The sequence below is a fragment of the Ambystoma mexicanum genome, chromosome 13, assembly GCF_040938575.1.
Source record: "Ambystoma mexicanum isolate Mex_15411 chromosome 13, UKY_AmexF1_1, whole genome shotgun sequence".
In the NCBI taxonomy this organism is placed as follows: Eukaryota; Metazoa; Chordata; class Amphibia; order Caudata; family Ambystomatidae; genus Ambystoma; species Ambystoma mexicanum.
The window spans coordinates 559,630,792-559,654,288 of record NC_090938.1 but is presented as its reverse complement, the minus strand read 5'-3'; the positions used below and the strand labels follow the sequence as shown (position 1 = coordinate 559,654,288).

The 23,497-nt window shown below is 46.4% G+C and overlaps 1 protein-coding gene across 2 annotated transcripts in view; it reads left to right on the top strand.

Annotated features, from left to right (window-relative positions):
- The window catches only part of SGCA (sarcoglycan alpha), a 217,538-nt gene that overhangs the window by 28,285 nt on the left and 165,756 nt on the right, over window positions 1-23,497 (top strand). For both annotated transcript variants that reach the window (XM_069634360.1, XM_069634359.1), the window contains exon 2: window positions 10,111-10,239. In XM_069634360.1, coding sequence (XP_069490461.1) covers window positions 10,111-10,239 — 129 coding nt within the window. The remainder of the gene's footprint in view (window positions 1-10,110; window positions 10,240-23,497) is intronic.

The following is a 23,497-nucleotide window of genomic DNA, read 5'->3' as shown; positions in this document are numbered from 1 at the left end:
ACGGCGCCGTAAAAGGTGGCGGCACCGTTAACCCCTTACCGCCTAATTACGAGGTCCCTTTGCGGGTCCCTACCTTAACGGCTGGTTTTACCAGCCATCAAGGTTTGGACCTGCAAAGGGACCTTGGAGGTAATTACGGTACCGCAATTTGCGGTACCGTAACTACCTCCTTCCCCATTTCCATTGAGCCCTATGGGGGCAAAAATGGGAATGGGGAAGGGCCAATGGTGAATGGGGAATTACTGTCCTGCCAACCTTGGAATGGGGCGGTAATTCCGCCATTCACCATGGCGGAATCGTTAAAATACCGCCGGCAACCATGGCGCTACTAGCGCCATGGTTACCGCCTGGGTCGTAATGAGGCCCTAAGTGTATTAATCCATAAGACCGTTGTTTCTCCTTGTCGCGACCATAGGTGACAAAGTCTAAATCAGTTTTTCTGCCTGACTTCTCCTAGTCTCTCTGGGATTCCCTTCTTCAGGTCTTCGTAGCATATCTATCACTAGTTTTGAGGGATTGGAATGCTTTATTGGGCTTCCCGGATCAGTAATGAGGTGATTTATCATGCCCAGCTCTGGCTCCTCCTTTTGTTGCTTCCCTTCACCTGCCACTGCCTGTACGCCACCAGTGTATGGTTCCTGACAAATAAGCAACACATCCAGAGCTCTTCTCACTGTCTCTTTCTCATCTGCAAGGTCTTTGGATGGATTTCCATGGAGCGTTGATGGTTTTCTGTCTTTCTCTTCTTCAGTGTCTGATGATTCTCTTTGCAATTGAAAGAAAAAACCTGGCCAGCACTTGGGTTCAAAGGCATGGTGTCATGCATCTTGGTACTGCACATATATAAACTGGCACTTGAGGGAGGGGAAAGGAAATGTGGTCCTCCAAGCTGCCACTGTAGTCCTCTGGGGCTTGGCTATCTGGCGCTCCCGATTCCTCCCTGGTTGGCCTACCACGCCAGGCCAAGAAGGATTCCCATCCCCTCCTGATGGGATCAGTGTACTGCCCTTGTTACAATATGCAAAACTACCTACATTACCCCCAAAGCTGCTTGAAACAATAATCTGCACTGCCAAGCCAAAAGTCCCCTCAATTTCCAGTGGCATGAAGGACCAGCACAGCAAGACCAGTTGGGCCTAACGATCTCTAAACTTGGAAAATTATATAATCTTGACTCAGTTGTTGCAGGGATTTCGAGTCCCTTAATCTAGGAAGACTTTGCACTGCCTAGATTTTGCCCAGGGCCAGGCTTACCCCCTTTACAGTCACACTAATAGCTGGTTTTTCCAATATTCTTGGGATCCATCCATTCAGTTCAGGGTCCTGACCAAACCTATGACCATAGGACCAATGTTACCTGATTCAACTCCTTCTCTAGATAGACTAGCTCCACACTCCTCTCTTGTCTCTCCTTTTAGTATTGTTCCACCTCTTCTCCGCCCTCTCTCCATCCTCTCTGATGATCTTCCATCACCACCTCCAGTAACTCCCCAATTTCCTCTAACAACTTTCAAACCTCCTGCTCTTGATCTTTCCAAGTCCCCTCCAATAACTTTCCTCCTGCATCCAGAGGTGTAGCCAGGATTGTTTAACAAATGAGGCCAGAAGCTAATGTAATTGGGCCCACTGCAGTGACATTAACCTCGGTAAATGCCCACACAGAGCTGTTCATTGGGCATTTGGACATCTTGAGTGGGCCTTGCTTGCTCAGGCCCAACCCTGTCTATGCCTCTGCCAACAACTATCCAGCTTCCTCCTTCTGTCTCCAAATCTTCTCCTACAATCTCCACTATCCTCCAGCAACTCTACACCCTCCTCCCTCTTGTCTCCAAATTTCCTCCAACAATTCTCCCCTCTCCTCAAACAACTCTCCACCCACTGCCTTCTTATATTTACCAACCTCCTGCAGCCTGATCTCTCCCTCTAGCTCCCCGCCCTTCCTCCTTCCCCCCTCTGTTACTTCTGACTCTTGCTCTAATCTCTACATCTCTTACTCTTTCAGCTCTCTTCAAATACTGTCCTGCCTCTGCTCTAACAACCCACAAACTGGTTTGAATGGTTTGTGTTTCATATTGTCTTGGTCTGTCCCCTTGGTTGGTTCTCTAGCCGTCGACTTGCACATGAATCCTGAATCTATTGGACCAACCAGAGCTGTCCGCTTTGTTTGTACATTTCTGTCCCTGACACTAAAATGAATAGGTAAGTGTGTTTGTAGAAAAATCCCTCAGGGACTCTGAAACTTCACACCGGGGAGTTGGGTTGCCAGGGCAGGCCTTTTCTGATTTTTAGGAGAGCCTTCAAGGGCATTTTGGAGCTCTGCAGTCCATGGGCCTAGCTTTGTTTTTTGTGGATCTCGTAGGACTCAAAATGTATTGTTTTCTCTGATTGAAAGCCTGTGGACCTGGCAGCGGGTCCATGGAGCCTGCACAGCATAGGAAGACCTGTGAGAGCCAAAAGGGGTTGCTTCCTAGGATTCTTGTGCCTACATTAATTTGTTCCAGACTTAAAGCAACCCAGATGAATTTCCTGTGCGACATGTGTGAATGTCTCAGTTTGCCAAGTCCTAACCCTAAAGGGGTTAAGTTCCCGGAGGGTTAGTTAAAAGTTTTGGTAATTGGTGAGGGTTGGTCAGAAAACAGAGGAATTGTTGGATGGCTAGTGTTCTTGTAACAGTCTTCTCTTTCGAGGTCGCAATCACTGGCATAACTGGGGGCTCTGTGGTGTGGGGGGCCCCATGCTGCCCGTGCCTAGGGGGGGGCCAGTGGGGAATGGGGGTGGGCCATCAGCAGGGCTTGCAGGGGGGCCCCCACATTTTGTGTTACACCACTGGCTGCAATCCACAGTGTAGGGGGTGTCCCCATTTCATAATAGCAATTCACAGCTAGCAGCTACTGCCAAGCAGATAACCTCGACACACTGGTCAAATCCTAGTCCAAAACAACTGAAAAGTACTCAGCAGACGCGAACAATAAAAGCTTTAAAAGATGAGTCAGGCCAACTGAGGACCCAAACCTCCGAGATAGGTCAGGTATTTGAAAGATTCTATCAAAAACTGTACGCTACGGATCTCCCTAACAGAGATCTCCAAGAAGACTTTCTCGCTGGGATTCGGCTCCCCGTACTGGAGGAGGAAGAGAGGCTAAACTTAGAAAAGAAATTACAATAGAAGAGGTCAATGCAGCAATATAGTCCCTCCCCATGAACAAAGCACCGGGCCCGGATGGATATACCGCCCTCTTTTATAAAACATACAAAGACATCCTCGCTCCTGTACTCACGTCCTTATATAATACTTTCGGGGGGAAGGGAACAGTGACCCAAACCATGAATGAGGCAAAAGTACTGGTGTTTCATTAAAAGGGGAAGGAAGAACAATGCCCCACCGCCTACCGCCCCATTGCCTTAATAAATCTAGACGCAAAACTGTATACTAAAATATTGGCTGCAAGATTGGCACCACTTCTTCCTACATTGATAAACCAGGATCAATCAGGATTCGTCCCTAATCGGCAGACTCATGACAACCTTCGTAGGGTCCTACATTTGGTCGAAAAAATAGGCATTAAACAGACCCCAGCAGCACTGGTAGCTCTGGACGCGGAGAAAGCGTTTGACCGGGTGGAGTGGACATTTCTATTCCAGGTCTTAAAAAAAATGGGAATGGGTGAAAGATACATCGACATGATCCGGGCCAATTACAACTCCCCGTCCATAAGAATAGCTGTGAATGGCGGATTGTCGAATAAAGTATATCTAGAGAGAGGGACGAAACAAGGGTGCCCACTTTCCCCCCTTCTATATGCTATCTACCTGGAACCCTTACTGGCGAAAATCAGGGATATACCGGAGGTAAAGGGCCTAGAAATGGCGGGACAGGAGCACAAAGCTGTGGCATATGCAGATGATATACTAGTGGCTCTAGGAGATCCGGGGTTGTCCCTACCGCATTTAATGGAAGTTATAGACAAATTTGGGGAGATTTCGAGATTAAAGATAAACAGGCAGAAATCAGAGATACTGATCCTGGCAGGCAACAAAGAAGAAATCCGAGCAAGTGCAACAGATTGCCAATTGAAGGTAGCAACCACTGGTATCAAATATTTGGGTATCACTCTCACCGGGAAAATTGACGAACTTTATGCACATAATTACCCCATACTCTTGGAAAATATTAAAAAGGATTTATTAAAATGGAATCCATTAGCGATTTCCTGGTGGGGTAGAATCACGGCGGTTAAGATGACCATACTCCCCAAACTACTGTACCTATTTCAGGCCCTCCCGATAAGACCCCCCAGGGAGTTCTTTAGAGCATTTAGGAAGGAGGTGTCCAAATATGTTTGGCAAAACAAAACCCCTCGAATCTCAAATGCGACTCTGACAGCGCATAGAGGGGAAGGTGGGTGCGCTATGTCACATTTTAAGAATTACTTTGATGCAGCCCAACTGTGGGTATTAAGGGAATGGATCCCAGAGTGGGGGGGGGGAATTTGGGAGAGGCAGGATAGAGCGGTGGCAAGGACACCCACCATGCATATGTTATGGATTAACAGCCGATTTCGACATGGCAATACGCATATAAGTGAGATACTGAAGACAACGCTGGGGGTGTGAGACGCAGCTACCCAAAAAGAAACCCTGACTAAAGATCCCGCTCCATTCATGCCAATGTTTGGCAACCCAGAGTTTCCACCGGGAATGAAAATAGGCGCCTTCAGTAAATGGAAGAGGCGGGGTGCAAAATGGTGGGGGACATGCAAGAGGTCCAACAGATAAGGTAATTTGCGGACTGCCCAACACTTTTGAATCTAACACCAAAGGATCGATTTAAATATGAAGAACTCTGCCACTGGTTGCGTACTGCACGAATAAAAGAAGCAGTGTCTAGAGACCTGACCCCTTTTGAAAAGTACATTATGACGCATACAGGCACCCGCAAATTTGTCTCAAATACATATAAATACATTAATGCACAACCGGAACCAACCACATGGCAATATATGAAAAGGTGGGAGAAAACCCTGGGCTACACCCTCTCCAGGGATAGATGGGAGTATATTTGGCGTCTGATTCCAAAACTGACGAGAGCCATCCAAAACAGAGAAATGTGGGTGAAAATAATGCTTCAATGGCAGTACACCCCGGAGAGACTACATACGATGTATGCCAACTCTCAGAACAGATGCTGGAGGGAATGCGGGGGGCAAGGGGATTGGCGACACATCTGGTGGGACTGCCCGAAATTGAGTACCTTTTGGGGGGAAATTAAGGCCCAAATGTATAAAATGTTCCTGGGGACAGAGCACCTAGGGGTCGAGGTATGGCTGGGGGGACTATGGGACCCCAAGAATAAAACTCTCAACACCTCGTAAAAGAGGAACTTTATGGGTCTGTTGATAGGGGCATGGCTGGAATTGGCACATAACTGGAAACATATATCCCCGCCAGCAGCAGTAGACTGGACGCGAAGGGTGTGGACGCATCTGGCCATGGAACTGTTAACATATAACATCCAAGGAGTACACGGGAGGTTTAGAAATGATTGGGGACAAGTGATAGAGTGTCTTCATTTGAACTATAAAGAACAATGGTGCCCGCACACAATAAGGATACTGGATCTATTTTCGTGAAGAGGAAGCACAATCCCGTGAGAACATTACATGGACGGAGTTATCCCGGATGGGGGGTGGGGGGGGCGGTTTTCAGTTTGTTCTAATTGTTACTTCATGTCTAGATTTATGAAAAAATAATAAAAATATATTTAAAAAAATAAAATAAAAATAATCCTAGTCCACCATCACTGTCTCCTAATTTACCATACCCCCTTCTGTTTCCTATTCCTGACTATAATAGTATGTTATACCAACTGAAGTTGTAATTCAGAACACCACACAGTGACTTCAGAGCACTGACAAACTCCCACTTAAAATAAATGACATAAAAAGCTATTAGCACTTGTAGGAGAGGCACTGGCCAATCCGGAGACCTGGAACACAGACAGAATCTTTCAGTAAACACATGTGTTCCTTGTCGATCACCTGTGCCTCTTCCCCAGCCGCCATCTTTCTTCCTTGTTGAAAGTGCCTTTGGATGCCTCTCTCTCCCTTGCTCCTACCCACTGAAGTGCCTCACACCAGAGGACACCAACACCAACCCCCAAGACACCCACCCCACTTTCAGAGGCAGAGCCAGCCTCAACATTTTATGGGGGCTGGATGGCAGTTTTGAAAACTGTTAGTGAGACGGGAGATTAAACCTATTGCACTATGTATCCATCCCCCTGCCCGGCTCCCCAAGCCCAGGAGGCTGAGTAGATATTACGCAGTCCTTTGGCCCATTAGATGCATCTTTCACCCCAACTCACCAGAGGTATAGCCACAATTGTATCACAAGTGGGTCCTGGAGTTAATAGTAGGGCCCACACTAAGAAGTGCCCAGAGAAGGAAGGACACTTATTCTGCCCCCAGCCAAATGCACAGGAGTGACAGAGTGTAGTGAGGGAGCAGGGACGTCATTTGGGGGTTACTAGGGATCGCAGTTGTGACACATGAGGTCTCCCTTGCTACCCCTGTGGTCTCCCTTGTTACCACTAAAAACAAAAGTTACAAAAATAATGTACACTTCTGGGATGTGGCCATCGCTATGTGGCTCTTTGTTTCTGGAGTGGCTGGCTTTCTTGTACAGGCCTCTTAAAAAGAATAGGGGGTTCCACAAGTGTGACACTTTGAGCAGTGACCTTAAATAAGAATGAATAGGAATAACAAATACATACCTCTGAACTGACATTCTTTTGGTGGGTGTCACCCACCAGGTAGGCAGCTCTCACCCTCCAAACTCCCTACACGCCCATAGGAATCAATGGCCTTTCACCCGCCAAATGCAAAATCAGGTGTTTTCAACCACCCAAGTGCCATGAAAGGTTGAGAGCTATGGGAATTATTTGTCTTTCTGCAATACTATACAATAATTGCTAGACTCATTAAAGTTTTATTTCAGGCCCACTTCAAGGGGTGAGTCACTGATTTAGTCTGTTCCTAAACTCAACTGAGCCTTTCATCCTTCTGAGGTTGATAAATGAGTACCAACACAGTCTGGGTGATATATATAAAGCGCTTAAGTGTAAATGCTATATAATTACATATCATTATCATTTGAACTTGGGCGTCTGCTTGCATTCACAGTAATTTGGTAATATGGGTCTATACACACTGATCTTAACGATACATATGGTGATCCATTCTTCTATGAAATGTATATTACATTATAGTGATATAGCAACCATATTTTTTCGTAGTGTACTTAGAAACAATGCTATGTGATGCCACTTCCTGTTTTGTCAAGGGGTGAAAGGTCAAGTTACTTCGGGGTGGGGGTAAAATGACATTGCATCCTGTGATGTCATCAGAGGTCAAAGGTCTTGTGGTGTCACTTCCGCTACCCCAGGCATTTTGGTGAAATGACGTCCCTGTGAGGGAGGGCAACCCAATCCAGAGGAGTTGTCCCCTTGAGAAAAGTTTTTAAATAATGGGTTAAAATAGTGCGTTTTACAGTAAGCTTTCTGTGATAAATTAGGTAAAAAATCACACAGTTTACAATCGGTTTTGTAGGGTTAGACATACAAAGTCCATTAGAAGCCAAGCCACTAACCATGCACAGGAACATTTTCAAACACATTTTCATAATGCCTTTGCCCACTATATGCCAGGCCTCTGCAAGTGTAAAAAGCATGTTCATATTGATTGTGCCACACATGTCCATTCTAGTGCAGCCATATATGCCACTATTCTCACATTGGAAAATACTCATGCTTGCTTTGTCCATAATGCCAGTAATGATACTATAACAAAACATGTTTATGCTGGCTCTGCCAATACATGCCAGTATCCCCATGTAAGAACATACTCCTGTTGCCTTTGTCTTATTGTCAGTAAAAAAAGCCATGCCACACTAAGAAACGATATCCTTGCTGGCTACACAAATCCCCCACTCCCCATATATGAACTCTCATCATGTTGTATTTTCTCCCTAACGGCAGTAAAACATGTCATGCCCTGCCCCCACCCCAATGTAAGAACACTTATTTTTCCTTTGGCCTTAACACCAATAATAAACTGCAATGCCACAGTAAAAAAAACATGCTATTGCTGGCTAGCCAGTACAGCTCAGCGGGCTGAGCGCTTACAGTTGCAATCTGAGTTTGATTCGCAGGTTCAAATCCCGGCAATGACAACTCAGCCTTTCATACTTCAAAGCTCGATAAATGAGTACCATCTTCGGTTAGGTGATACATTGTATGTAAATATGTTCTCTGCTCAGCGCTTTGGCAAAAGTGCTATATAAATAACATATTATCAATACACAAATCACCCATATAACCACACTTAGGTTGCACTCATCATGTTATATCCCCTTTCAAGAATATTTATGTTGCCATTGACCTTAACACCAGTAAACAAAGAGTTAAGGCTAAATAAGGAAACATGCCCTCCTCATCTAAGAACACTCGTCATGTTAGCATTGCCCTTAATGTTAGTAATACATTGCATGACAGAGTAAGACCCCCCCCCACTCCAACACCACCATCACATAGTAATACTCAAGTTGGATTTCCTTTGCCCAAAAACGGCAGTAAACCATGCCATGCTCTTGTCAAAAAATGTTAATGCTCCAATGCCCCTCCTCAGGCCCCGGCTTGAAAACACACATACACACACACACACACACACGCACGCACGCGCACACACACACGCACCCAGTCACGCACTCACACAGCTGATCTGTCATTCACACGAGCATCCAGAACATTTACCCTGCGCTCTCATTAACACGTTCAGTCACACCCATGTACGCCATTCACACTGCATTTATTCATATGTGTGCACTTGCCAACACCGCCTAACATACATATACCCACTTACACACTCCCCCGCATGCACACATGCATTCATACATGCATGCATACAATCCTCAGCCTATACGTTCACGTCAATGACCGATTAAATGTCACAGGTTCTTGCCATCTGTGGCCGGGCTGGGAGTCACAGCAGAGTGATGCCTGCTGCGTCAAAGTGGGGGGGGGGGCTTTAGCCCTCCAAAGCCCCTTCCTGGCACCGCCTATGCCCACTTACCCGCATCCCACTTGCCAAGTTCCGGCCTTCTGACCTACCGTCTGGAGATGGAAATCGTCGAGTAACAAGCGGTTTTCTTTCTGATTTCAGCTCCCAGCATACCTTGTTCGTAGGACGGTGGGAGAGGGCCAGCCAGCTAGTTTGGCCTAAGAGCTGTCAAGTTGACAGGGCCCTTCCTCTGAGAACAGAACCTCTCTGAAGCTGCACCACCATTTCCCATTTCCATGTCCGCCTGATTAAATCGACTGCAGTAATTATCTCCTTGGCATGATTGTATGTGTTTTTAATGAGGTTACTTTCCTCGTTTGCACATAATGATGCATTTTTCCCTGTGTTTGTTAATTACAAATATTTCTAAATGGTGGGGATTCTCCCCAACACCCCCATCTAACCCAAATCCCACCTAACCCAACTCCCACCACCTCACCCTGCCCCCCACCACTCCCCAATCCCATACCCTAAACGCACAACATATAAATCAATACAAGAACATTCTGGAAGAGAAAGCCAGCATAATTTTGAAGTAACAAAAATAAAAAAGCTTGCAATTGCATACCCACACAGATGCCATTTTGTAACACTGGGTGTCTTGTTTCCCTCCCAAGGAGTCCTCAACAGTGTTCGGGAGTAGGGTATGGCGAGTGTCTCTTTTCCTTCCAAGGAATTCTCATACTGAGGGAGGTATGCTGATTGCCTTTTTCCTCCCATGGAGTTGTCCTTCTGAGTCTCTATTTTCTATCCTTGGAGTAGCCATGCAGAGTGTGGTTTACCGAGTACCTCTTTTCCTCCAGTGGAGAAGGCTTGCTCCGTGTTTCTTTTTTTTTTCCCTAGTGGATTAGTCACGCAGACTCTCAAAGAGGGGCCATGCTGAGTGGTGGTCATTTCCCCCAATGGCGCAGGTGTTCTAAGTGTCTCTTTCCTCCGCATACACCATGTATTCCCTACGAGCGGCCATCTTGAGTGTTTCTTTTCTTGCTTACAGTTTTCCACACCGGGATCCTGTGGTTCGCCTCTGCTGACCGGACCGCCTTCCCTTCGGCTGGGACCCTGTTTGTTCATGAATTGGAGAAGGGGTACTTCCAGCGGAAGTTTCCATCTGCCAACAATTATGGTGAGTCTGGTCATATCCATGTGTGGGACACAGGAGAATGCATGCTTATTCAGCGGTGTATTTTACCTTTGAACATGTTTGTTTTGATAATTTGACTCATTTTGGAGGAGTGATCTGTGGAAGCAGCTCCTTATTTTTCCATTATGTATAACTACCTGAAAGCTGGATGCTGATGTAATGGCTGGATAGTCCATGGATCTGATGGCATGTGCTGGTTTCATGCTGAGAGAAGATGAGTATGATGCCGTAAACTGATAAAGAATATTGAGGGCGAGTGAAGTTTTAGCCAATTAATAACAGGAGAGATATGGAGGCCCAATGTGATGGTGGACAGGGGGAGATGCAAGGCTGAACCCCCAGGTTAGGTCCCTCACCATCTGTAAGCCTTAGCCTGTTGGGGTGTGAACATGTCTCTATCAAACATGTGACCAGTGAAAATATTGCCCCAATAACGTCATCATGGAAATGTTGCTAGGGTAATAAAGTCTCCATAGCAACATTTCTACAAGCCATCTTGTTACATTGATAGCCAATCTGCCCTATCCACATACTCTTATGTTGGATTAATTTATTATTTTCATAGTAGGGCATTAGTGGTGGATGGTATTTTTTTCCAAACTATGGCTTGTAGGTATTTTTAAATGGGTACATCATTGCCATGGAAACATTTTTAATTGATGCCTTATTCTTGGACATTTTCTCTTGGCAACATTTTTCTGCCAATATTTTCACTGGTTACCCAGGGAAGGGTCCTTCTATTCTTATGTGATGAGAGAGGTGGAATCCTGTGGATTGGGCAACTTTCTCTAGTTCTTCACAGATTTCTGAAGGTTGAATGGTGGGCTGATACCTTGTCAAGGTGTCATAGCAGCCACTGGAGTAAGGTGAAAGTATGAAGATTAGGTCCTCTTTAATTGATGAGAAATGACTATCGGGTAATGTGATCTACGTCATTGTAAAGAGCTGAACGACAGCTTGCATAGCTGAAAGATGGCCACCTATGTAGATCACTGGCCGCTAGGACGTTTATAGTGAGAGTTCTCTTTAATAAGCTGAACCTCTCTCACATTCTGAGATTTAACCCCTGGGTTCCTGTACAGAGATGTCAATTCACCAAAATGCCAAGGGTAGCAGAAGTGACATCACAAACCTGATGACATCACAGGAAGTGATGTCACTTGAACTTTGACCCGGATGGCATCAGTTCCTCTTTAACGGGAACCAGACAATCAGGTTTCAGGCCTAACCATAGCACTGAAACGGCCCTCCTGGATCTCAAAATCCAGATGGACAATATCAGAGACTCAGGGAAACTCTGCATTCTATTGCTGTTAGACCTCTCCGCAGCTTTCGACCTTGTGGATAACAAATAGCTGTGCACATCACTAACCAATGACTTCAATTTCTCCAATTACGCTTCTCTGTGGGTAAAATCCTTCCTTGCTGAACGGACATCTAGAGTGTCCATAGGCAAGGAAGCTGCTGATCCCATTCCAGTACCATTGGGAGCACCCCAGGGCTCTTGCCTCTCCGCAACACTTTATAATGCCTACATTAAACTCCTCTTCTCTGCTCTTGATGACATGGGTGTCATCTACACCAACTTTGCAGATGACACCCATATCCTCATACCTATATCAGGGAACCATGACCAGGACACATTAACCATCAACTAAATATACGCCATCTTCCAGAACTGGATGGCATTAAATAGCCTTTGTCTTAATGATGAGAAGACATAAATCCTCATTGTGGGATCAGCAACCAAAATGGTAGCCCTTCATGCAGACTACAACTCGATCAACATAGATGGCACTCTGATACCAGTCCTTAAACAGGTCAAAACACTGGACGCTAACCTCACCATGACCAAATATATCAACACCTTCTCATCTTCCACGGCTTACACATCCAAACTGATCGCACCAAGTCGACAATTCTTGACGCTGACTAACTGCCTCACTCTGGCTAGAGCCCTGATATTATCTAAGCTTGAATATTGCAATGTGTTGCTACTAGGGACCTCTAACAACAACCTCAGCAAACTGCACATTTTGCAAAATAAAGCCCTATGGGCAGCATTAGGGATTAAAAATAAGGGACCACATCTCCAAGATTAGGATGGATGTCCATTGGATACCCATCAAAGCCAGAGTCATCTTTAAAACTCTCTGCATTGCGCATAAATGTCTTGCCAAAAAAGCCCTCTTATATCTGAACAACACCCTTCAGAAAAAAGAAAACATTAGAACACTGAGATCTAATGACAGTCAACTTCTAGTGTCACCACGCTACAACAACATCAGAGCAGGGGGCAGCAGCTTCTATGTCCAAGCCTCCAAACATTGGAACTCCCTTCCCATCAACATCAAAAAAGAAACCTCCTTTCCTAGTTTCAAAAAGCAGCTAAAGACATGGGGCCTCATTACGAGTCTGGCGGTAGCCGTGCCGGAAAAACCAGCAGGCTGCCGCCGGACCGGTAATTCCATTCCGCCTCTGTGATTGCTGGAATCACCGGGGCATTACAACCCCGGTGACCCGGTAATTCTGGAGGCGGAATTCTGTTAAGCCCCATTCCAATGGAGTAGGACTCCATGGGGATGGGGACCATGGAAACACTGGTTCCGTCTATGACAGAGCCGGTGTTTCCATGTCTGCCTGCAGGCGGGTGGTGTTACTCCCGCCAGGACAGACCTCTCCCGCCTGCTGGACTCGGAATCAGCCGGACCGGAAACAACAGTGGCGGATTTACCACCACCGTTGTTTCCGGACCGGCTGACTTGTAATGAGGCCCATGGTTGTTCAACCAATGCTAGTACACTGCAAAACTGATACTAGCGCAACCTGGTCTGCTTCCTGTAAATTTTGTTCAATACTGACTTGTATGACTGTCTGTAAATAATATGCTTACACTCTTTTTTTCTTTAAATGTATGACCAATTTCCAAGATGTCTGTAACCACGCCGTGATACCCCAGGGTCTGGACGTGTAACAAATGAAAATAAATAAATAAATAGAATAAACCCTGGTGACATTACCGAAAGTGGCTTGCGGGAGAAAATAAAGTACATAAATGTAAACATTTTAAATGACCAAATACGAACTGAAGCAGACAAGTATATTTTAGAAACCAACCACATGTTCACAAGGGTACTACCTTCATATGCAATGGATGGGGTCATGATATAATAGGGGTAGACCCAATAGTACAACATAGGCAATATTGCTTAGACCATCAGGTTCGCTATTTGAGGATTTTAATATATCTTTAAGAAATAATTATGACAAAGCATTGAGCAATTTTGGGGAGTGCTGTGACCCGATTCTTGCTGAATTTGATTTAGACAATTTTACATTGATGGAAAACCCAGTGATGATGCACAACAAAATGAAAATGGTAAAATAAAGAAAGATATACAACTACAAGTATAAGCTACAAGTAGGGAGCTAAGCACACACCCGAGAACCTATAAGGAGATCAGTTCTCTGTAATGAGATTCCCAGGGCTGAAATATTGTTACATTTATATGCACTTTTGTCTTAAATTACTAGGCTCCCTACAAAGTTGGGGTCCCATAAAAGGGATCCCTTGGCAAGAAAGAAATTGTCGGCTCTGTAAAAAGCTGGGGGACGCAGGAATGCTAAAACAGTGGCTGATTGACTGTAGCACAACACTAGGACCGAGGAAAATGTGGTTGGGAAAGTTCATAAGGAGATTAGAGGATTTAAAAAGTGGAAGTCAAGTGGGCTAGGCTCTTGTATGGCTACTCTATCTCAATGACCATTCCTTTAGTGAATATTTTGATCTTGATACACCACATTTTGGGGGGAAATGTTTTTCTCGATTAGTGCACCATAATGAGGTAGGGAAGGGAGTAAGACATTTGCCAGATATGTTTAAAATATAATCTTGGCGGTTACAAAGGTAGGCCCTGATAGGTATATAGAATATGATTTTATATTGAAGTGTGTTGAATTAATTAATGCATGTAATGTTTGTTTTAGAATGTTGTTCCTGAAGTAATGTATTGCCATTTGTAATGAACTAAGAGTTGTGAAGTATATGAATAAAAATGTGTTAAAGTTTTTAATAAACTATAAACACAAAATAAAATTAGGCCGAGGCACTGCCATAGATATGCCACTTTAGCATTGTATGGACAGTTACCTCCATATTATGGCAATTATAGTTGCATGTCAGGTATTGTCATTATATGAAAAGTAGATCCCCTACATTGCCAGTTGCTGCGATAATAAAGTATCCAAAAATCCAACAGATGCAAGTCACTTTCAGTGCACAGTAACATTAATGCTTTAATGATAATGCTATTTATATATTGCTTTCGCCAAAGCACTGTACATAGCTCATGTTTACATACAATTTTATCATCCCAACCGAAGTTGGTACTCATTTATCAACCTCAGAAGAATGAAAGGCTGAATTGTCTGTTCCAGGATTTAAACCTGCGACCTACATATCACACAGAAACCCTAGAAGCAAGCACTCAACCTGCTGAGCTATCTTACTCCTTTGCTATTGAAAATGCAATGCCACCATAAGAAAGCATGGCTGCATAATGTAGGCCAGACACGTAATAACACTTATCATGTTTGCTGTAGCCTTGTGTCATGGTTCGCACTAAAGGCTCCACGGATCTGATGGGGCCCCCCCAGTCAGCGACTCCCGTTGGCGCCAGGCTCATAATATGGGATAAATCATGTGGAACTACTTGCCAGTCTAGCCAGGCTGAGCCTTTCTGTTTCCTCAGGGTGTGGCTGAGGGACTATTTTATTCAAAGAACAGGGTGTGGTAAAGGGACTACTTTACCTGGGACTACTTGCAAGGCTATTTAAGCCATGCCCTGCATAGAGAACATGCTTCGTGTTATTCTGCACTCCTGCAGCGTAACGCTCACTGTGTCTGTTCTGTTCCTGAACTTCTACAGCCACGCCCGTCCAGGACTTCATCCATCGGTACCTGGAAGAGAAAACGACAGAGGAAAAACAAGTCAGTACAATGGCTAAGCCTTACCTGCAGCATTTTTCCATTGGTTGCTTCTTCAGCTACTTCAGCCGCTCCCGGGCCTTCGCACCGGCTGAAGGGGACGGTCTTCGTTCTGGCTGTAACAGTCCTCTCGGGTTCAGCATCCTTCCGGAGCATCTTCGGAGCGGTTCCTCCATTCTTCATTCCAGTGTCGTGCCGCCTCTGCAAAAGAAGAAGAGTGACAGGTTAGTCACGCACGGAAAGGAAAAAACAGTACTTCAGATTTACAGCGCTTCATTCTTTCGCTTCCACTCACCTGTAGGACATCTGCTCAGCGTTCTAAGTCCATTTGAACCCTCATGCAAAATCCATTCGAAGTCGTGCCTGAAAGTCAAGACAAAGACACTGATTAAAAGGAGTTGGGGCAAAATAAAGACTCAAAGACTTTATACCAAGCAGTCATTGGCATAGAGACTTAACTGTTTGACCAAGCTCTCCAAGACTCAGCAATCGCTCATCAGATCAGTGAAGTAACTCGATCCTGGAAAGACTGTGTTATTCGCGCCCCTGCTAGATTGCAGGACAGAGAGCCCACCTTACAAAACTTCAAGGTGAGAGCAAGCGGAGAAGGGCATCAGGTGGTGGCAGAGGTGGGTCCAACTCAACTCCCTCCCGAGTCGCTAATACCTTATTTTGACCTTGCAGACCAAAGCCTCGGGAGGATGATAACAAGGGAGAAGTCACAGTGACATTTCCAATCACGCAGAACCACGCCAGCGCAGACATCATTCGTGCAGCCACGTGCTACGCCGCTGTGGAAACCAGGTGAGCGTGACAGAACGCGAAGCCTTATACAAAAACCTCTACCCGGGCATAATGGAAACCTCTGAGACAGATCAACTAGCTCAGCTTTAGGGGGATCTCAGGGCTGAGGTACATTCAGCTCGGCAGGAAACCAATGCCTTGAGGAGAGAACTGATCATGGCCAAGGATCATACTGATGACCTTGCTAGACAATTGCTTCAGTCACAGGCAGGGCAAACACTGTTACCTGGATTGGGGTCAATGGTTCCAACAACGCCAAGTAATCCAGTCCAAGTGGTCCTTCCAGGGTCCGTACCTTTGGCACCTCAGGAACGCTTTGTGGGGGACCCAAAAAGGTATGCAGTCTTTATCAATCAGTGCCAACTGCATTTTCTTTGTAGGCCTGGAGCCTTTCCGAACGACCAAGCTAAGGTGGCCTTTGTGTTGTCGTATCTCAGTGGCAGCGCGGCGGACTGGTCAGTGCCACTAGTAAGTCGGGATGATCCTATTTTGCGTGACTTTCAGAGGTTCCAATTGAACATGGAGAAGCTTTTTGCCCGCCATTCCCAGGGCCAGGTATTGGATAACGAACGCTTGTCCCTACGCCAAGGCAATCAAGATCTGTTAACTTACATTGCCACTTTTAATCGGCTGGTAGTGGAAACCGACTGGCCAGACGACAAAAGAACAACACTGTTTCACCGAGGGTTAAGAGGCGAATTAAAGGATGTTTTAGCTCAAGTGGTTAACCCTCCTAGAGACTGTGCTGAATATATAGACTTGATGGTTCAGCTTGATCATAGACTACAGAACTGTAAGGCGGACTGAGGTAGAATGGACACTCGGGTATTTGTACGCCCAAAGGAAAGTGCTTCTAGAACCACCGACTTGGCCGAGCCCATGCAGATTGGAGGGGTACGCGGGCCACTATCCAAGGCTAAGAGAGATCGGAGACGGCAGCAGCAGCTGTGTTTATATTGTGGGTCAACCGGCCATTTTCTCCGAGAGTGCCCCGTGAAGCCCCCGAAGAAAGCAGTTGGGGTTGCCTGCAAAATGGAAGCAGAGCCAGAGTCGGAAAACTACCCCGCCCGACAAGCGTAGAGGTCTGCTTGTCGAGCGAAAAGAAGGACTTCCAGACCTCGCACCTAGCCTTGCCAATGATCCTTATGAATCACCAACAGCCATCTCAAATGCATGCAGTTCAAGATTATATTGACAGCAGAGCCATTGGAAATTATATGGACCAAGAATTGGCTACAAGGATGAATCTTCCTCTCTGTGAAAAGGCAACAACAGATCTAGTCACCACTGTCGACGGAACAGAGATCGCTTCGGGTCCTGTAACACACTCAACGACTGAGATGACACTTCTGTGCCAAGACAGACATCGGGAAGCCATTGTGTGCGATATAATTAAGGCCCCACAATTCCAAGTTATTCTGAGAATGCCTTGGCTAGTATTACACAATCCTTGCATCGACTGGCGTGCTAAGAGTCTGACCTTCTCAGGTGAATGTGCTCATACCTGCTATCAGGTAAAAGAACCCCTGGTCAAGGAAGCGACAGCGATCATGAGTCTAGTTAATCCACTGCCCCCAGAGTATCAAGATTACCAGGATGTTTAACCAGAAGGATCAAGCCAACACTCTGCCTCCTCATAGATAGTATGACTGTCAAATCGATCTCCTACCTGGTGCACAGATTCCATGCAGTCGAATCTATGCACTCACCGAACCCAAAAACTTGCATCTAAGGAAATATCTAGACCAGTACCTGGCTAATGGTTTTATTCACCCGTCTAAGTCCTCGGCAGCCTCCCCCTTATTCTTCGTGCCTAAAAAGGAAGGTGACCATAGAACTTGTATTGATTACCGCGCATTTAACCAGATCACAGTAAAACACTGTTATCCCTTGCCTCTAATTCATGAACTTTTGCACCAGGTTAAAGACGCACAAATTTATACCAAGTTAGATCTCCGTGGGGCATACCACCTAGTACGAATCAAGAAAGGGGACGAATGGAAGACCGCCTTCCGCACCAAATATGGGCTGTTCGAATACCAGGTGATGCCCTTTGGCCTTTGCAATGCCCCAGCGGCATTTCAGTATTTCATGAACGACGTCCTGCGAGAACTAATCGATGTGTCTGTCGTAGTGTACATCGACAACATTTTGGTGTACTCCCCATCTGAACAAGAACATGTGAAACAATTCTGTGCTGTTCTGGACAAACTCCGCCAACACAAACTATTTGCAAAACTGGAGAAATGCTTCTTCCACATCACAGAGGTTGAGTTTCTTGGATTTGTCCTAACCCCTCAAGGTATACGAATGGATACGTGGAAGGTGGATACCATCCTCAATTGGCCCTCCCCGACCTCAATTAAGGGAGTTCAGAGTATGCTTGGATTCGCGAACTTCTATCGTCGGTTCATTCCAGGTTTTTCACAGTTGGTGTACCCTATTACCTCATTACTGAGAAAGAACAGGCGTTTTCAATGGTCAGAGGAAGCAGAGAACGCGTTCCAGGACTTAAAACAAAAATTAATCTCAGCCCCAATCCTGAAACATCCCTGCCCAGATCTACCATATGTGGTTGAGAACGACGCGTCCAGTTTGGTAATGGGAGTGGTACTCTCGCAAAAGGATCCTGAATCCGGTCAGCTTCACCCTGTGGCGCTTTGGTCGCGGAAATTCACGGCCCCAGAATTGAATTATGCCCTTGTGGACAAAGAACTCTTGGCAATCAAGGCTGCCTTTAAGGCTTGGTGGCATTATCTCTTAGGAGCAAGGCACGCGATCATGGTAATCACTGATCACCGCAATCTACAGTACCCAAAGGTGGCAAAAGCTCAATCATCTCGCCAACTTCGATGGGCACTATTTTTTGCTGAATTTGACTTTGCGATTACGTATCGCCCTGGTTGTCGAAATGGTAAAGCGGATGCTTTATCTCATATAGGAGTAGACGAGGAGACTGTCAATCCAGATCCAGTGCCAATCATCCCTGGAGCAAAAATCTTGGGAATTACAACGTCTCTCACCTTAGATGACATCCATAAGGAAATCACTCATCTCATAGATACCAACATTCTGAAAGCTTGGCCTACCAAAAGTGCTCACCATTCAATCTCAGACCAATTACCATACTTTCAGGGTCACCTTTATCTGCCCAGCAAGGAACTTCAAGAAAAGGTCATTTCAAATGATCACGAATCAATGATCGAAGGTCACCCTGGAATTGCTAAGACTGCAGCCAAGATAAAGCAACACTTTTGGTGGCCAACTTGGCGTAAAGACATCAAACAGTTTGTGTTATCCTGTGGGGTCTGAGCACAAAACAAGGCCCTAAAAAAGAAATCAGCAGGCCAATTGCAACCTCAGGATATTCCACCTACACCTTGGCATACATTGTCGCTTGATTTTATAACTGATCTTCCTCCTTGTAATGGCTACAACACAATTTTAGTAGTAGTGGACTTGTTTTCCAAGATGGCTCATTTTATCCCACTGAAGGGGTTACCCTCGGCTTTGATCCTGGCAAGGGAATTCCTAGAACAAATAGTCTGTATACATGGAATTCCTTCTATCCTGATTTCTGACCGTGGCAGTCAATTTGTATCACGTTTCTGGAGAAAATGCTGCGAGTTAGTTCACATAAATTTAAGACTTTCCACCAGTCACCACCCCCAGACTGATGGGCAGACTGAAAGAACCAATCAGACCGTAGAACAATACCTCAGGTGTATGTTACACCAAACAAAAGACAATTAGAAAGACATTGTATGGATAACGGAATACGCCTACAACAACTCCCTACACTCCAGCATAGGACAAAGTCCTTTCTATACTATCTACGGGCTGCATCCAGGGACCTCTAATCTTGACCCACTTCAACCCCTGGAAATACCAGCAATAAGAAATTTGCACACGACTATCACTCAAGCCTTCAGACAAGCAACTGATCATCTGAGATGAGCAAAAGAAAGATACAAGAAATCAGCAGATATGCATAGGAGTGAAGCTACCAAATACCGAGTGGGGGATGAAGTCTGGCGGGCGTCAAAGCATATTCCCATGAAAGGAACTCGCACCTTCACTCCCAGATACATAGGCCATACACCATTAAGGCCATCATCAATCTGGTAGCTGTAAAGCTAGACTTACCTTCACATATGAAAATCCATCCCGTATTCCATGTCTCACTTTTGAAGCCAGTGCAACCCGGAACCTGAATACTGAAACCACCAAAACCAATCATAGTTGACGGGGAACCTGAATTTGAAGTTAAGGATATCCTGGACTCAAAAATCGTCAAATCAAAACTATTTTATCTAATAGACTGGAAAGGATACGGATCCACATGAAAGATCGTGGGAACCCAGCGAACACATTCATGCCCCTCGGTTGTTGAAGAAGTTCCATCATAACCATCTGAACAAACCGGGCCCATTGGGAGAACCCACCGTTAGGGGGACCTTGGGGGGGAGTGCTGTCATGGTTCGCACTAAAGGCTCCATGGATCTGATGGGCCCCCCAGTCAGTGACTCCCATAAGGGCTTTTCAAGCCCCCAGAACCTCTTGGACTCAGTCCTGGCGCTGTTGGCACCAGGCTCATAATATGGGATAAATCATGTGGAACTACTTGCCCAGTCTAGCCAGGCTGAGCCTTTCTGTTTCCTCAGGGTGTGGCTGAGGGACTATTTTATTCAATGAACAGGGTGTGGTAAAGGGACTACTTTACCTGGGACTACTTGCAAAGCTATTTAAGCAACGCCCTGCATACAGAACACACTTCACGTTATTCTACACTCCTGCAGCGTAACGCTCACTGTGTCTGTTCTGTTCCTGAACTTCTACAGCCACGCCCGTCCAGGACTTCATCCATCGGTACCTGGAAGGGAAAAAGATAGTGGAAAAACAAGTCAGTACAACGGCTAAGCCTTACCTGCAGCATCCTTCCATTGGTTGCTTCTTCAGCTTCTTCAGCCGCTCCCGGGCCTTCGCACCGGCTGAAGGGGGCGGTCTTCGTTCTGGCTGTAAGATTCCTCTCGGGTTCAGCATCCTTCCGGAGCATCTTCGGAGCGGTTCCTCCATTCTTCATTCCAGCGCTGCGCCGCCTCTGCAAATGAAGAAGAGTGACAGGTTAGTCACGCACGGAAAGGAAACAACTGTACTTCAGACTTACAGCGCTTCATTCTTGCGCTCCCACTCACCTGTAGGACATCTGCTCAGTGTTCTAAGTCCATTTGAACCCTCATGCAAAATCCATTCTAAGTCGTGCCTGAAAGTAAAGACAAAGACGCTGATTAAAAGGAGTTGGGCCAAAATAAAGACTCATAGACTTTATACCAAGCAGTCAATAGCATAGAGACTTACCTGTTTGACCAAGCTCTCCAAGACTCGGCAATCGCTCATCGGATCAGTGAAGTAACTCGATCCTGGAAAGACTGTGTTATTCGCGCCCCTGCTAGATTGCAGGACAGAGAGCCTACCTTACAAAACTTCAAGGTGAGAGCAAGTGGAGAAGGGCATCAGGTGGTGGCGGAGGTGGGTCCAACTCAACTCCCTCACCAGTGATTAATACCTTATTTTGACCTTGCAGACCAAAGCCTCGGGAGGGTGATAACAAGTGAGAAGTCGCCTGGACATCACCAATCACGCAGCACCACGCCAGCACAGACATCATTCGTGCAGCCACCTGCTACGCCCCCGTGAAGACCAGGTGAGCGTGACACCTTGATGATGCACAGTAAACAACGCCATGCCACAGTAAGACATACCTAGACTGGCAGCACCAACATGCCAATCTAATCACGTAATAACACTTGTCATGTTTACTTTATCTATAAATGTAGACATCAAGCCAATTTTGCCATGCTTTAAGGTCAGGGTTCTGCACGATTTGGCTCTACCGATGTTTTGGACTACAACTCCCATTAGCCATGTTAGAAAAACTTTCCATTTATGGGTCATTTTCCATCCAGTTGTGTACCCCACAACCTTTTGCTGTTGTTTGACCTTCCTAGCCTGACCTTTACCAGTGGGGCATGGCCTTCTGCTGTCCTCCGCTGGTCTTTTACTCATTTTTTTATGGGGAAACTGACATGGCCTTAAGACAGTCGGTACTGGGAGACTTTGTTTTCCTTAGTCTTTCTTTTTGTTGCTATTCTTTAGTAACATTTTATCAGTGCACAAAGTACCTTACAGTACAGTGTGCTGGGGTCCCTTTTTCATTTTCCAGGCCCTAAGCACCCTCAAAGGAGTTTTGGTGAACGTACAATTGTAAGATGGACAGAGCTGGTGGCAGCTGCTACTTTTTATTTGTTTTCAACACTTTTCAATGGTCCAAACAGCGTTTACCACGCTTGGCCAAGAACAGTGGCAAGTGGCTAAAATGGCCATGCCACAGGGTCCTTTGTTCTGTCCTTTGGCCACCTTGTTCCTTTCCCTTCCCCAGGTCGAAATTCCTTATTTGGTCATGCAGACCCCTGCGCAAACCAAAGCTTTTGCAGGCTTCTGCATGCCTTGTGTATGTGCCTCCAGGATGTGGGCTGGAGCTGCCTGGTTCCAATACACACCCAGAGGCAGCAGGTGAGTGCACACCCCCCCAGGACCCTCCTGGGCCCTGGGGAGCAACATCTCGGCCTGTGTGGCTAACCCCCTGCCCCCGATCGCCATCCTGCTTCCCCTGCCTTTTTCCCGCGTCCCTCCTCCCGCCTCCTGGCCCACCCCCTCCTGTGATTGGTGGAGCCAGACCCCTCGTTGGGCCTAGCGGCCGCAGTGCCCCCTGCCTGTCTCCTTCACACCCAGAGGCAGCAGGTGAGTGCACCCCCCCAGGACCGTCCTGGGCCCTGGGGAGCAACATCTCGGCCTGTGTGGCTGACCCCCTGCCCCCGATCGCCATCCTGCTTCCCCTGCCTTTTTCCCGCGACCCTTCTCCCACCCCCTGGCCCACCCCCTCCCTTGTTTGGTGGAGCCTGACTCCTCGTTGGGCCTAGCGGCCGCAGTGCCTCCTGCCTGCCTCCTTCACACCCAGAGGCAGCAGGCTTTTGTGGCTGACCCCATATCCAGAGGCCTTTCTGATCCCCCAGCAGCCCGCTCCCACTCCGCACCCTCTTCCTTCTCTCCCTTCCCTCCTGCCTCCCAACCCGCTCAGGCCCGTTCTCATTGGTCCTCTCACCCTTCATCACTTGTCCTCCCAGGGCAGCCCTCTGCCCATGCAGCCCCCGGCTAAGGGCCCCAAGGCCAAGGGTGGCTCCAACAGAGGCGGCTCCAGGAAGTGTCAGCAGGTGTCCGCAAGGGGACGCCAAGGAAGCCAGCAGCCAACAGACACCAACAAAATCCGTGAGTGTGGCATGGGTGGGGAGTAGAGCAATCAGTCTACTCCAGAAAACCCCTGCCACTCTAACTTACCTACCAATAACATAGAGTGCCATAATACTTCCATGCCCACTCTTAGATAGAATT